The 16,934-nt window shown below is 33.7% G+C and overlaps 1 protein-coding gene across 2 annotated transcripts in view; it reads right to left on the bottom strand.

Annotated features, from left to right (window-relative positions):
* Window positions 1-367: 367 nt before the first annotated feature.
* The window catches only part of Dsc1 (desmocollin 1), a 30,671-nt gene continuing 14,104 nt past the window's right edge, over window positions 368-16,934 (bottom strand). The window contains exons 8-17 of one of the 2 annotated variants that reach the window (XM_074070095.1): window positions 16,401-16,535; window positions 14,948-15,133; window positions 13,582-13,841; window positions 13,302-13,444; window positions 7,348-7,560; window positions 6,674-6,907; window positions 4,662-4,783; window positions 3,325-3,579; window positions 2,528-2,573; window positions 2,213-2,445 (exon numbers count right to left, since the gene is read on the bottom strand). In XM_074070095.1, the coding sequence (XP_073926196.1) occupies window positions 2,538-2,573; window positions 3,325-3,579; window positions 4,662-4,783; window positions 6,674-6,907; window positions 7,348-7,560; window positions 13,302-13,444; window positions 13,582-13,841; window positions 14,948-15,133; window positions 16,401-16,535 (1,584 nt within the window). In that variant the 3' untranslated portion in view covers window positions 2,213-2,445; window positions 2,528-2,537. Of the gene's footprint in view, window positions 2,446-2,527; window positions 2,574-3,324; window positions 3,580-4,661; window positions 4,784-6,673; window positions 6,908-7,347; window positions 7,561-13,301; window positions 13,445-13,581; window positions 13,842-14,947; window positions 15,134-16,400; window positions 16,536-16,934 lie in introns of both variants that reach the window. The other variant, XM_020153677.2, reaches the window with a different exon arrangement.

Genomic DNA, 16,934 nt, shown 5'->3' with positions numbered 1-16,934 from the left:
AAATTAAAAGTTCAGTAAGGTTAGGAAGTGTTTAATGAGGCTCACTAATAAAAATTACATCAATTTTCATCTCTCCTAGTGTCCCCATGAAACTTTTTCATGTGAAATATTTAAAATCTGAATGAAGACAAAGAAAATTGGATTGTGTATTTCCCTCACTGTAGACTTAACTATAGAAAATAATTCATAACTATTAACTTATTAATACTGACAATTAACTCATATGAAACATTTTATTTACAAAATAAATTTGTAAACAGCTGGGCTGACTTTCATAAATTTCATCAATGGTGAAATTAATATTTAATTTGAGATGTAAACAGACAATGACTTTGAATTGCCTAAATAAATCAAACAACAGTTATAGTTTCTCTGTGAGACACATTTTAATAATACTTTGAAAATATTTTAAACAGTCCAAACTGTATCATACAAATTCATTTCTCACATTTTAATTATTCTTCCTATGCTTTACATTATTTGATGACTAGAAAACTCTGCTTATGGATATTAATTGTTCTTTTTTCCTTAGATATAAATTTTTTCTTCTATATGTAAGCAAGTATAGAGAAATATGAAGACCATATATATAACTTAATGTTCAACTAATAATTTTGATTGCTCAGAGAGTATATCTATATTCATGAATATAACATGATATTCTGATATATTTCTAAATTTGTAATAATTTAAAACTTCAAAACTCAGATTATTGTCAGAGTAACTTGCACATCACACAATAGAAATCACATTACCTGCCAAAGTTATCTTACAATGGCCATAAAAATCATACATCATGGACACTTTATAAAATATAATCTTATTAAAACAATCTTTTTTGTTTTAATATTCAATTTCATAACAAGAAGCACCTTTCCTTAGAAACTAAGAATGAGAAGACTAGTCACAAAATGCAGAAGAAACAACCACTCATTTTTTTTAATAGATAACTAGTTAATGGACATTTTAAGAGAACAGTGTGGATGAAAAATTTCCATGTGATGTAAATTGACAATTATAAATTCATAGAGTTTGCCACAAATGACCAATAAAAAATTATTGAAATATACAGTTTCTTACTATACTAATAAAACATGATGTCTTATTAAAATGTTATACTTTCAAAATAATTTATTTACTCATGTTTGATAATTGACCCATCATTCAATGAATGTTTGGTCACTGCAGCTATAATCAATTTAAAATTTTTAATACATACATGCTGGGCATTATTTCTGATTTTCCTATTTTTAAAGCAAAATTACCAATGTAGGCTGAGTCTCAAGTTCCAATATGGATGTTAACTCAATTTTTGGCATAAAGGGCCAACCTCTGTACAGCAGGGTTGCAGTCTAATGCCTCTAGGGTTGGTTATATAAATGCTTAAAATGAAGAGTGAAAACCAGGATAGTGGGTTTGTGTCACTGTATTTGTATTTGTTAAAGGTAACAGTACATCAGGTTGGACAAATAAGCATATTTTTAAGTCCATGTCAACCCACAGGCATCAAGGGTGCAATTCTTTCATGGAATCTTCTACAATCTTGGCAAATCTCTGCTGCTTATGTTGCTGTGAGCATGTTCTGGTCCATGTGGTTCCAACAGAGGACCTGGGAATCTTATAACAGCCACATGAGCAGAGAGACTCCAGGACTAAGTGCTGAAAGCTCCTGAAAGAAGAGAGTGGCTGGTGGCGGGGCATGGGGGGGACACAACCTCTCAGAGGATGAAAAGTGTGGTGAGACTTGAGCTCATTTACCAAACCAAAGACTGTACCTCAGAATACTTAGAAATCCTTCTTAAACCACTCAGCTAGAGAGAGAAAGCAATTCTCTGGCACTAAAGAAAATATTTCTAGAAGCCTAATTCTCCCAAAGATTTTGAAGAAAATATTTAATTTGCACATCCAAAATGAAAATTCATTTTTGATTATCCTCTACAACACCAACCTCTCCCAGGAAAACTTCCATAGCACACAAAGTAGCCAAAGTTTTCAGGTGCAAGACTACACATCAGCTGTCCTGAAAGGGCCCTATACACATGCACAGAAAAGATGAAAACCGTATGCCTGGACGGTGGAAGTTCTCTCAGATAAGGAGAATTTAGGGGAGCCTCATATTTATAGTACCCCTAGCTATACACGACTTTACCTCCAAAAATCAAAACCAGTAGCAGATACTGCTATCACTTTACATTCAATAAACTCCTATATATGTATTTGCAAATGTTACGCTATTCAGAGGCACATTTATTTCTTCACACATGTCTTTGCCAGTGTCCTAAATTTGGGTTCCAGATGATCTAGAAACTCCAGCCCTTCTTCTTCTTGCCTATCACTGCAGCAGCCAACGGAGCCAGCCATAGAGCCTTTGCCTTCATAGTTGTAGGAACGAACGTAGTCTTCAGAATGTTTATGTTCCTCGTCTTGCCCACACAGATATACCCTCTGTATCAAGAAAGAGCACATTTTATTATTTTTTTAAAAAACACCTAAACATATTAGCATAAAAATGATGTCTTTGATTTACCTTTTACTGTTTAATTTTTACTCAGAGTGTGTCCTCTAATGGATTCCTACATATAAAAAATGCACATGATTGGTCTGTATTATATTCATTTTTAAAATATAGCAAATAAATAAATGTTCCTAGAGAACACATTTATGAGAATGCAGGCTACACATACATTGCACAACTAATAATTTTCCATTTGAACATAAGGTGTGTGTAATTGAAATTTACCTCTGTAGCTTCCTTACATATATGGAGAAAGCTGATATAGGCTATGGTTCCTATGATTATACACTATTATACAACTATAATAATAGTGGAATATATTTAACTGGGTAATATCAACCTATGCTCTCTAATCTGAAACTCCCTTACCCAAAAAAACCAAAGTACTGAAATAAAAACTGAAACAAAAGTTTAACGATCTATCAGGTTGATTTCAATAGCCAGGACTTCATAACTATATGGAGAACTCAAGGATACTGGACAAATGCTTGCAATTTATGATCTGTTCATTATTCTGTCACAAATACTTCACCCCAGATGGTTTTTCTGGACATTTTTAGGAAAGAAGCTATCAACATCCACATAAGGAACTCCTAAATCAAGTTCTGCAAATTATATTTTAAAAACTGAATTTTAAAAGCTCATTTTTTTTCTTTGGGTTTGTACCTGACATCCACATCTATAATAAAACACAACATTAAAAGGGTGCTGTGTTCCAGTTGTATGTAGAGTAAAACTTTTGGGAAATCCTGATTTCTAATTAATGTTTAACTTTCAGGTAATGTGACTGTGAAGACATTGGAACTTACTTCGCCAAGCCGAGGTTGGGTGAAACTGTGCCAGTCTGAGTACATGTATCTGCCAGTGTCTGTTACACCCTGTCCTGCTACTTTGCTGGACTCCAAGGTGTGGTGGCCACCTCCTTTGTTGGAATCCAAAGTGTAGCCTCCTTTAACCATTTCAAAACTTTGCTGTGTTTTGACTCCTTGGCCACCAAGAGTACCAACAGACATGGTTGTGTCACAAATGTTGGATGTCTGTGTGGGGATCCTGATATTTGCTTCCTAAAAATAAAGTTAGAGTTATAAAATGAATGAATCAAATTGAAAAGAACATTTTACTTTCATTTCTTTCTCATCATAGAAAAATCACTTACCTGCCGTGCCTTAGTTCCCAGATGTAAAATCAGAAAAATGATAGTAGCCATCTCACAGGTGTTATGGATAAAACTGTGTCTCCTAAAAATTCATATGTTAAGATCCTAATCCCATATCTCAGACTGTGACTGCTATAGTTTGAAAATGAAATGCTCCCCACAGGCTCTCATGTTGAATGGCTTGGTCCCTAGTTAGTGACACTTTTTAGGAGATTGTGGAAATTTTAGGATTTAAGACCTAGCTAGACAAAGTAAGTCACTGGGGGGAGTGGAGTCCTTGGGAGTACCCTTCTCTCACTCTCTCTGTTTCCTGTCTGCCAGGAAAATGAAGAACAACCTGCAACATATGCTCTTGCTGCCATGGTGATCTGTCAAGCAATCATGGATTGAACCCTCTGAAACCGTGAGCCAAAATAAATCTTTGTTCCTTTCAGTTGTTTATGTCAGGTATTTTGATTATAGTGACACAAAAGTAACTAACACAGTGATCTTATTTGGAAATAGGGTCATTATAGATGTAATCCTTTCAGTTAAAGTGAAGTCATACCACATTAGGTGAGTTCCTAATCTAATATGACCAGTATCCTTATAAAAAAGGGAAATTTGGACATAGATATACAGCCATCTAGGAAGATTAGACTTATGCTGCCATAAGCCAAGGAAATTCAGGAAAGTAGGAGAGAGGCCTGGAATAGATCCTTTCCTAGTGCCTTCAGAGGGCACATGGCCCTGCCAACAACTTGATCTCTGACTTCTAGCCTCCAAAATAAACAAAATATTTCTATTGGTTAAGTCACTCTGTTCCCGCATTTACCACGGTAGCCCTTTGAAGCCAGTATAGTAAGATTATGAAGTCTAACTGAATTAAAATATGCAGAACACTCAGAACTCTGCTTGGCATTTCAGGTTATCATGATTGCTACTAGTGCGTAATAATCAAACTGTCATTGAATCACCACACAAGTCCAAGGGAAGTTAAATCTGATTTACCATCACTTCTTCTCCAGGTCCTTCGGTATTTGATACAATTAAATTTTGTTGGGCTACATCCTCTGGGAAACATTTCTTTACTGTTTTCTTAACAGTAACACAAAAACATGTAAACAAAATACCTAAAACACACAAAAAAAGATTAAAGAAGATTCTTTTTCATTCTGGGCTATATTAAATAATTTGATAATAAGATTTTTCTTAAAATCTCTTTGTACAACTTTTTTTCAAAAAAAATCAACCATAAATTGAGATCACTTCTGGTCATAAAACATAAGACAGACTATTTTTAAAATGCATTACTGTATAGAACATTCCTGTCTTAGATTAATTCTCTTCCCAGATCCAAACTTAAATGTATCTCTTACTTTCTTTACATTGAATCAGTTACTTCATCTGACTAAAATTTGAGATAATTTGTCAGTATTTAAAATTACACAAACACAAACACAAAACAAAGAGCATTAAGCATAAACATAAACAAGAAATCAATGATGAAAAGTCAATGTCTGTTTTTGAAAGTGTGTATCAACTAATATAGTGCTAAGAGAAAAATCCAGGTTCACCTGAAACTCAAAATGAATTAGGTCCTAGGAAAGACTATGGGGAAAGTTGCAATCACAACAGTTCTTCAGAGTTGAGAGGGAAGAACTTAATCCTGAGAGAGTCTTCTATTTCTTTCACATTTCCAAAAAGCATTTTTTTCAAAGTCAAAATTTTCGTTTCCTTTGGCCGCATTACTTTTCCTCAGTGTCTCATCAGATGACTGTTTTTCACTCACTGAAGCCTTCTCATGATGTATTCTAAGTCACTTCATGAATAATATTGAACACGGGGCTGGGAGAGTGGCTTAAGTGGTAAGAGTGCCTGTCTTGCAAGTGTGAGGTGCCAGGTTCAAACCCCAGTGCCACAAAAACAACAACAAAAAAAAAACCAATTAATATGGAACCCAAAAAAGCAAATGTAACTACCCTGCTCCCACTAACTCTTTTTGTATTTATGTATTCTTTATACAAACTTGAAAAATTATAATATCTTATGTGGGAGGGAATATTAATAACTTTATCCAACTTCTTCATTTTAAATGTGGAGAAATGAGTTCAAAGAAAAAAAAATAATTTACTGCATATTTCACAGGGAATTATTGAAGAGCTAAGCCTGACACCTCTGAAACTTACTTTAATTTTTTTTTTTGGCACCACATGCTATGCAGGCACTCGATACTTGAACCACATCCCCAGCTGTTTTTGTTTTAGTTGTTTTCTAAGTAGAGACAGCAATCCTCCTATTTACACTTTCCACAAAGCTGGGATCACAAACATGTACCACTACACTCAGCTTTTATTGGTCAAGATGGAGTCTCATTAACATTTTGTCTTGGTTGACCTTTAACCATGACCCTCTCTATCTCTTGAGGTAGCTACTATCACATGCATGACCCACTGTGGTTAGCTTAAAAATTTTAATCTGCAGTTGTTGATATGTTTCTTGCAGGACTCAGATCCCAAGTCATAAAATAAGCACAGGATTTTTAAAAGAACACATACATCAAAGTTTGTATGTGTCATTAATATGAAGAAATGCTGTATTTTTTTTTCCCAAAAATGACATGGTTTGGATAAGTTTTCCCCAAAGGTCCAGGTATGAAAGTCTTAGTCCCCATCTTATAGTGCTATTGACAGGTGGTAGAGCCTTTAAGAGGTGGGGCCTAGTGAGAGGAAGTCCAGTCATTGGAGGGCATGTCCTTAAACAGAATATTGGGACCCTGGCCCCTTCCTGTCTCTCTCTTTGCTTTCTGTTTTGCCATGAGGTGAGCAGCTTGGTTGAAGCACATGCTCCCTGCCACAGGCTGGAAAGCAATAGAGCCAATTGACCTTGGACCAAAACCTCTGAAACTGAGCTAAAATAAACCTGTACTTCTTGTAAGTTGTTATCTAAGGTACTTATTGCAGTAATGGAAAGCTGATGATCACATAAACATCAGTTATCACATTCTAGATAGTGATACTTACATAGTAACAGCGCAGAACCCAACACCATGGCAAGAATAGCCCATTTTCCAAGTATCACATTGGATGGTTTCACATCCCTCACACTCATTCTACATTCAGATGGAACTGTGCAGTCACATATTCTCACTGATAGCACATGTTTTGCAGAAACACCATGTCTGTCTTGTATTTGGATAGGCACAGAATAGTAGTTATAATTCATATTTTTCAGTGGACGAAGAATGGCACTTTTACCTAAGGGAAAATGTCAGAATATGTATTGATATGATCTTTCAATAGCAATTTTATTCCTAATTCATATTCTTGGAGGTAAAAGTTAATTTGGAATAAAAAAACTAATAATGAAACATTTTCTTCCTTAAAAATGATTTTGACTTCTCAAAAAACCAGGAAAAAAATTGATATTACTTTATACTCACCTTAGACTAACCTACATTTGACATGTTATTAAAATGACCATTTAAATGGATTTTTATGTTTTCTTAAAACATAACCAGATTAAGAGTCTAAGCATAACATAATATATATTTTAAAGCCAGGTATTATCATTTTTAGGCTTAATAAATTATTATCCTAAAATGAATACATATTTATTATGATAAACTAAGGCAAATATCAAGACCACCAGCCATCCTGAACCCTTATTGCTTATAAGATTCAACATAAATACTTACCGTCCTGTGGTTCTAAAGCCCAAACTTTGGAGGCAGAATTATCCAGAAGGAATTGAAAAGGTGGACCATTATCAGGCCCATCTGGATCTACAGGTTCCAGAACAGCATAATCCTTCTCATGCTGACAAATTGTCACTTCTTTGTCAATTTGTGGTGGGTGATCATTAGAATCTTCCAAAAGAACCATTAATGTGCCAGTGCAAGACCGGCCAACTAAAACAAATTTTTAAAACAGGTTATTTCTCACTGAGAGATGTGTTTAGTTTCAGCAATTTATGTAATACATGATTGACATCTACATTCAACTAGCTTTCCAGATCTCAGATGGATTTATTACAAGGTAGTGACATGTCACTTGTCCTGGAGGTCTCTGGCTAGATTAGAGGATCTTTCCCGGTGCCCATAGTCAAAAGCTATGAGTTTATGAGGAATGTCACTGTAGAGTAACCTGTTGAAAGAAAAATTGACTTCTTCTATCTTTCTTTATAGAGAACATATATCCACCTGAAAATAAAAATACTTTCTAAGCCTCTTCTCCTTTTCCACACATTCTTCATTCAAACCTTGTATATCTTCTCATCAATGCTTTCCCTCTTGTCTACTTTGGTACATTTGATACATTGTGTGCCACTACTAGGAATGCTTTTCTCCTCTTCCTTGCGTGCTAAGCCCTATTACCTTCTTTTTTTTTTTTTTTTTTAGGTGCTGGGGCTAGAACCCAGAGCCTCATGCATGCTGAGCCTGTGTCTATATCTGAGATACATTCTTAGCCCAATTTTATTATCTTAAGAAACTATTCAAATGTTATGACTCATGAAACTTGTTGTGACTTCTTCAAACAATGATAGAACTACTCTTCCCAATTTACTCTGGGCACATTGCTCATACCTTGGCTGATACAGTGAACATTGAACATGTAACACAGTAAGTCATAGTTATCTGAAGAGCCTCATGATTTTCCAATATTTCTTGGCTAGCTATAACTTAATGTTACTACACTAAATGTAATGCAGTTATTATTTTAAAACTTTGAAAAAATTTTTAATTAAATAAGCCAGAAAAATATGCTGTACCGCTACCCTACTTCAATTAATATGTTCCCATTAATTGTAAATGTCTCATTCATCTGTTGATCATGACTATTATTGGCCTAATACTTCATGCATAAATCATAATAAATATTTTTAATTAAAAAGCTGCTCATAATTTGTGTTTGAAAGATAAAAATAATGAAGTTCAGAAACATACTCAAATCCCATCATTTGTGAAAGGATAATAAACTCATAAATAGTAAAGTCTCAAAAGTAAAGCAAGTAAAAACAATCGGTACGAATTTTCATTTTCTTACAATGAATGCTGGTCTAGATATTGAAAAACTTATGTTGAATTTATCATAAAGGCTACTATAAATCATATGCAAATATACTCCATCTTTTCTTCTTAGATTGAAATAACCCCTAAATCATATCATGCAGTATATTTCAGAGAAATTTTTTCCTGTTGAGTAATGAAAAAAATAATTTACTCAAAATGATTATTAAATTAATAATTTAAGGTAACTACTGTCTGTATCTATTTTTTAAACTATTCTGAGTTTTAGAATATTTAGAAACAAAAGAGAGAAAGAGCTGTTTGGAAGAAGAACACTGCAGTAACACATAAATATTTTGAGACTGTCAGAAAATTATAAATAAACCTAAATAGAAGTAACAACTTCAAAATCAGCAAAGTAACAAATTAATAATTGGGGGGAGCCTTTTTTAAAGTAAAAAATGTAGTTGCAGACATTACTCATAAGTTGACATATGCACTATGATTTTTACCTTTGAAAGTTAAGTAGACAGCCTTTGTCTTTATGCAAATATGAGAGAAATCACATTTTTTAAATGTAATTTTAAATATGGCAACCACAGGAAAACAAATCAAGGTTCATTTAATCCCATATTCAACCAGCATTTATCATAACATTTTCTATCACAGTCTCTGTTTTAAGCATGCTGATAAAAACAGAACGAAAGATTATTGAGATGTTTTTTAATGGAAGTTAGTCAAAGCTAGAGCTGAAAATACTCTTAGAAAATTTCCAACCCTACAAAAAAAACTGATGGTAACTTTTCACTTTACCTGTGGGAAATAGAGGCAAAAATAAGTAATTGCTAATAAAGGTTCAATGTCATAAAAAGTAACTGGATATCTTTGTCTAGTCCAAAAGCTTACTTCTGATTTAGCACGTAAGCAAATGACAAGTATTTGTGGGTAAGAAACATCAGTCATAGAGCTGGTAAGTATATATGGGCTTAGTGACATCTAAATTTGTAACACTTCAGGCTGGCGGAGTGGCTCTAATGGCAAAAACACCTGCCTAGCAAGTGTCAGGCCCTGAGTCCAAACTCCAATACTGCCAAAAAAAAAAAAAAAGTTTACTCTCCAAACTCATAACACTTCAATAAGAGTGACTCTGAAAAGCATAGTTCTCTGATGTTCCTTAAATGTGTTCAATTCACTGCATTATGAATCTACTTACTACATATGCAGAGATTTTTAATTAATTGTTAGAAGGTGGATCTGTTGTGCAATGGATAGCACACTGGACTTCTAATTAATTGTTAGAAAGATTTTAGATGGTTTCTTCTTCTTCTTCATCTCCTGCTCTTCTTCCTTCTCCTCCTCCTCCTTCTCCACCTTCTTCCTTCTTCTGCCTCTTCTTTGCAGTCCTGGGAATTGAGCTCAGGGACTCCTGTTTCTTAGGCAGGTGCTCTATCACTTGATTCATGCTTAGGTCTTCTTGCATTGATTATTTTTGGGATAGGATTTTCCTTTATGCCCAGGCTGGTCTGGACCACATCCTGCTATTTGTGCTTCCCTGCATAGCTGGAATGACAGGTGCATGCTACCTTGCCCTGCTTTTACTGGTTGAGATGGGGTCTCACTAAATTTTTGCCTGTGCTGTCCTCAAACCACAATTCTCCAAATCTCCACCTCCCAAGTAGCTGGACTACAAGTTTAAGCCACCATACATAACACATTCTTTCTTATTAAGCTACAATATACATCCCATTAATTCCCAACAATGTGTTCATACTCATTTTGGACTCTATACACAAAATGTTTACCACTTCTACATGACACCCCTTCAACATTTATTTCAAGAAAATTCTTTTTATATACACAAAAAATAAGGCAATATCTTGTAAATTTTAGTTCAATTTTTTACATTGAAACCAATTTTCCACGTGCCAATTATGTCCCTGAAATTGTAATGTTCCTGGTAGTGAACTTCACAACCTGTACAAGGAGGTTTATAGGATTCTCAAACAATAGAGAAATGAAAAGTCTCAGTATTTGCATTGAACAAACATATGCCAAATTCTCTGCTAGATGTAAAGGAATGGCTCAGCAAAACAAAAGGATCCTTATACAAAATTGAGCTCATAAACAATCTAGCTAGAGGAACAGAAGATCCATGAGAAGCAATGAAAGTACCCTCTAGAATGAAGACACAACATATGTGATCATTTGCTTATTATTCCCAGTACAGGAGTGCTTAAAAGATGTTAGGAACTGAACACTAGTGGGGAAAAATTGCAAAGCTGTTTTTGCCATTTGTCTGAAGGGACTTGATCTCAAATAGGAGGGGCAATGTGTTCTAAGTGTAAGGGTATAAAATAGTGATTTCTAACAGCAGGGAAACCAGTCTGACCGACAAAGCCAATCCACAGAAGTACAAAGTCATGATCTGGCTTCTAAGAAAGCACAGAAATACCTGGCTTGTCACTCAGAAATGTTTGTGACAAACAATACAAAATGTTCATAAAGATACATGTGGACTAAAGTTCAAAGAAACAATGTTTTGTATTGCCTTGTGAATTTTTCATTTAAATTTGCAACTTTCTCACCTTTATTTTTTCTAGAGGAGACCTCTAGTGTCTATGACCCTTGGACATAGTTGTATAAAATTTTCTCTTTATCTCCTATTACTGTGCTCTCCATGCTTATAAAGTATCTTTTAGCACTAACTGACACTGTTAATTTCTTATATTTTGTTGTCCATAATTTTCTCCTCTCTAAATAGTATTTCATTTTCCTTTCATCAAGTCTGCATTTCTGTGAACTTTCCCCCTTTATCTTTAATCTGAGAAACTCTTAATTATCTCCACATCTGAAACTGTCTAAGCATTCTTTTATGGGTAAAATTTTTATACCATCACCTCTCATGAGAATATAAAACTGGAAAGCTTTCATTAATAAGGCCAAATCCTCATCTTATGATTCCCAGTTTCTGCAGCAACTTCCCTTGTACTTTGAACTTTGACAATCAACCTCGGAGGAATAAATGAATAAATATAATAAATCCGTGTAGGCCATCACAATTGTGTCCTTGAACCATTTAGATTTCATTTTACAATAAAAAGAGTAGAGTGCTAATTACTTAGAATTATAGAGTAATGACAAACCACATTTCTCAGTTAATATTTTCCCCATTCTCCAGCATAGCTTTTTTTTTCTACTTATATTAAAAAGCATACATTAAAAGTATGTGTGTGAAAGATATGAAGAGGAAAGAAAGATCATATGTAGGTAATTGAGTAATGATATTCATGTTTAGATTTTCATTCAGAAGCAGTTTTAGATTTTTAGTTCATGTGAATAATTCTTTGAAAGTGCTTTAAAACTCCTCCCTAGCTAAGCTGTGCAACATGGTATTATCTATCCCTTGGGCAACAAATGAAGCAAGCCTGAATGAGGAAATAAGAAAAAGCTAAATAGGGCAGATTCATTTGTGAATCAGTTCTCCCTTTCCACATAAATATTAAGCAGCTGACATCTTTATTAGTTTAATCTTTTATCTCTCTTTTAATAGATGTAGGTCTTGTTTTAAAACTGCAGAAGAAAGCATCTAAGAAAACATTGTATACTATTATCAAATTATCAAGCAACAAAATCAATAAACCAGAAAAGTTTCACTGCTTACTTTTAACTTGTGTTAATTTCCATGGAATTTGATATATATTTATTTTACCTATTCTTTCTAAAGAAATACAATGATTCTATAGAAGCAGAATATAACATTACTGTACCAGCCACTTTTATGTAAATAAAACAGTGGTAGCTTTCTTGGATTAGGCAAATACTCAAAAGAATCAGCTCCGTTAGAAAAGTCCAAGTTTACTGATATTTACTACCTGTGACAATTTGTCTCAAGTGGGTGATTATGTGGCTGATATAATGAAGTGAAATAGTGAAAATTTTATGTGTATTTTTGTCACCATTTGAATATTTATTTTATGGATTTCTATGAAATACATAGCATGTGCATCAGCATAACAGTACATATATATAAATAAATGCAACTAGCAAACATTTAAAACATATTTATAAATATTTTTAAATACTTTAAAATAGCTTACTGATGGCAGTCTATATTCAAAAGGGTTTCAAGATCACTGCAATATTTGAAGGACATACTTTACAGAGTAGGTTCAAAAATTAACCTGGAAGATTGCAAACTACTCAAAAAAATTAAGTCATCATTTATCCTTTCTTTAGGAAATAGGATTAATGATTTATTCTCCTTTAAGAGATGTTAGAATAAAACTACCTTGAATAAAACTACTGCTTTAGATGGGTTGAACCCTTTCAGCATGCTCAAATCATAATAATCCAAATCTGTTCTCCTAAACAAATTGGCATACTGTTTCCTTAACAGAAACAAAATAATGCAATCCTCAAAATTTAGAACTTGGCTATTTATTCATTTGTAGATTCTCATTACTGATGCACTGTGTGGAAGTCAATACAATGAGCAATTGCAGTGCATACACTTTTGCATTACACATTATTATTACATTAATGTAAACATTGTTTGCATTAAGTTTTGTTCAGAAGCAGATTTTCCCCAAGTTATCTTAGAAATGCATCCCATAAATGTTTTATTTCTAGAAAATGACACTCACCTGCATCTGTTGCCACTACTGAAACATTGTACTGGTTGTTCCTTACAAATTTTGATTCTCTATCTAGTACTTTTACAGTTCTCAAGTCTCCACTTTGTTCGTCTATTTCAAACCAGTTATCTTCATCTCCCAACTTCCGATACCTAAGTTTTAGCAATCAAATATAACTCATTAAAACAAAGAGGTGACATGAACTTAAAGTTTTTCATTTTGAAAAATACATTTTGAAATCAGTTTACATCCCAATTAAAATTAAGGAGCGTTTTGAAAAGTACATTACCTTAAGCCAACGCCATCACGCGTGTCTGGGTCCAGTGCTTTGTATCCAAGAAGTCGTTGGCCAACTGGGAGGCCATCTTGGCTCTGAATAACTTTCACAGGAGGCTGGCATTCAGGGCCCTCATCGTTGTCTTTAACTTTCACAGTGACAGTTGTAGTGCACATTGTAGGAGTTTGTGAGTTTGCTGCTTTAGAGAATTGTGCTTCATTAAGTACGCCAACTTGCAAAACAATTTGGTGATTGAGTTCATAGTTCAATGGCTGTTTAATAAACATAGTTTAATCAGTCAACATGTATTATCATCTAGAAACTAATGGTTATGACTCCAAATTATAATGTAAAGAGAATTTGTTTTTGTTTTGTGGTGCTTGAGAACAAACTCAGGACCGTGCACATGCAGGTGCTCTACACAGAGCTGAATCCTGCCATCAATATCATCTCGCATTTAAAACGTTATCAATGTTGATACAAAAACTAATAATCAGCTCTTAAAATGATAAACATGGTCAGATGCAAATTGTTTGTTTTAAGACTCAATCAACTTTCATTCTCACTTTTCTTTTGGAAGATGCTGCCATCTTTTATTTATTAAAAGTTTAAATGTTAATTGAAATGCAAAATAAGTGTTTGAAAAATTCAAATTTTTTCATTACTTATCATATGAGATAACAGGAACAGCTAAAATCCTTTCAAGCTAATGCATAAAATGATTAGGTAGAGATTTAGTGATAGAACAGTTACTCATATCCAAGTCAAAAGATGTCACAATATTACCTAGCAGCACCTATTCAAAGCACATTGCATTTGGATCTGCTTAGTATCTGGTCGAAGGGCTCAATTTTAGATTGGATAGTAAGAAAGACTCCTGAAACAACAGCTGAACAGTCAAAGAAAAATTTACTGTAAATAGATAAAAAGAAAAGAGAAAGACTATGCAATATAAAAATTAAAGGGCCTTTTTTGGAAATCTTATTAAAAACACAATTTCTACATAAAATTTCTGAGGACATCTGCTGTCTCTTAGAAATTAATGGAGGAAGATGTGCAAGAGGTCAGTGAAGGTTATAGACAGAAGAATTAAGATCCCTCTAAGGCAAATATCTAATTTAATATTTAATATTTCTCTGCCTTGGTTTTCCTCATATATGGAACAATGAGTTTTGTGCCTGACACCACTTTCTTCTAAGAAAATAAATGAGGGTAAAATAATAGAAGAAAAACTTTATGTAAACCAATGAAAACCATTTAAGGATTATATTGTGATATTCTTCTAGTCATATATGTACAGGAAGTATTACTTTTAATTTCAATGCATAAGCATAAGTAAGAATGATTTAAAACTAGATTGATTATTTTATTTATTTACCTTGACAACACACAGAACTCCTTCATTTGTATTTGGATCTGTGGTAATTTTGAAGTTTCCATTTTCATTTCCCTGTAGGATTGTGTATACAGCCTTCGAGTGAGGGGTATTTGGCAAATCTTGGTCTTGCACCTTCATTCGCAAAACTTCAACATCGATTCTGTTTTCTTCTACTTCCGTAGAATACTGGGAAAATGGTCTTTTATTATAAATCGATAGTCTTAACAATGTGGTTTTCTACTCTAAAAATTATACTTAAAGAAAAAGGTGATACAGAAATGTACACTCATCTTTTGAGAAAGAATTTATAAGTTTAATGCATAGTTTTCTTCATTTGTCCTAACCTGCTTTTCCAAATCTTTTCCATTCTTCAAAGACTAATCATGACGTAACTTCTGAATTTCTATGAGTTGATCTCCCTAATCATCCCCCCAGATGTGTCTCTTTTGTGAACCTCTACAATATTTACAGTGTACTTCCACTCTTTAGACATAATAAGCACTGAGTAAATGTTTTATATTAATGTGTTAAACACTATTTGTAGATAATGATTTCTTATTGATTTCTTATTAATGATTTCTTATTAATGGATGGCTTGTTTTCATACTTTTTTTAAACTTTGATTCATTGGAAAACATTTTAAAGAAAAAGTTTTCCCTTTTTTGAGACAGTAAATCATAGGTCACTAACCCCCAAAAGAAACATGGTTACAGAAAATAAGATATTAAAAGACTAAAAAAAATAGTAAATCAGAATCTGCTAGCCATATAAGATGAATATATAGATGAAAGATTGTACTTGGCTGGAGACACGAATCCTAATTATCCTTCTACATGGTTTATATGTATGAGATCTTAGGAAAGTTATTTAACAGACCTATCATTTCCTTATGGGATAAAATATACTCTCACATGTTCTAAAGACTAATGTAAAGCTTATATGAATGTGCCTATCACTGGATCTGCAGTTTTGTCATTATTTGACTTGTGCTGTGGTATAGATTCATGAAAAAATGGAAGACTGCTCATTAAAAGTTTAGGAAAAAAAGAACTACTTCCTAAAATTATTGTTTCCTCCCTAAGGGAAAGTTTGCTCATACATAATACAGAAAGAGCCCCTGTGGGTTGTGGGCCAGCTTGTTCCCTGACTCCAGAAAAGGATACAAACCAGCCCATTTTCCATCTTCAGAATTTAAAATGCAAAGGACACCAGAGAGGACCTTTTCTTCCCCACCTCATAAAACAACTTAAGTCCAAGGAATCTCATACTAGAGATTAACAATCAAGAAAATGCTGAACCAGTGAACTGCATCAAGGGTGAAAAAGTCTTAGGCGGCCAAGCACATGGTGAATGATAACTATTTAACCCAAAATGTGATCTCACAGAGCCACCAAATTCAAGTTTTTTTGAAAAGTAAGTGCATCTAGAGAAATGAACACAGAGATATACTCACGGAAGTTTCTGTGAAATATGGTGGGTTGTCGTTTTCATCCTCAAGTGAAATGGTAACTGTTCCAGTAGTGAATAAACCAAAAGGCTGCCCACCCATGTCTCGCACTTCCATTACTAACTGGTAAGTATCACATTTCTGAAAAAAAAAAAGAAAAGAAGGAAAAGGTCACGTTAATGAAAACTCTATTTCCTGTAACTAACAATTATCATAGCTACAGTTTGTGCTGTGATTATTTTGCAAATATTATTTTAAAATATGCATATATATATATGTATGAGAATTGAACTCAGGGCCTTGGTTTGGTTAAGCGTGTGCTTTTCCACTAAGCTACACACCCAGCCCTAAATGTAATTTGTTGTAAACATGAATACAAAACAAAGAGGCTGGCAAATCAGTAAGCAGAAAGCTGATGTGCCTAACATAACATTTCAAAATGTAAAGCTACTTTATTCACAATTGCTAAAACCTAAGGAAACTAAAGTTCCCCTTAGTTGATAAATGGATAAATAAACTGATACACTGCACAATGGAATA

This window comes from Castor canadensis, chromosome 4, assembly GCF_047511655.1.
Source record: "Castor canadensis chromosome 4, mCasCan1.hap1v2, whole genome shotgun sequence".
Taxonomy (NCBI): Eukaryota; Metazoa; Chordata; class Mammalia; order Rodentia; family Castoridae; genus Castor; species Castor canadensis.
This window is presented reverse-complemented; position numbering and strand designations above follow the sequence as displayed.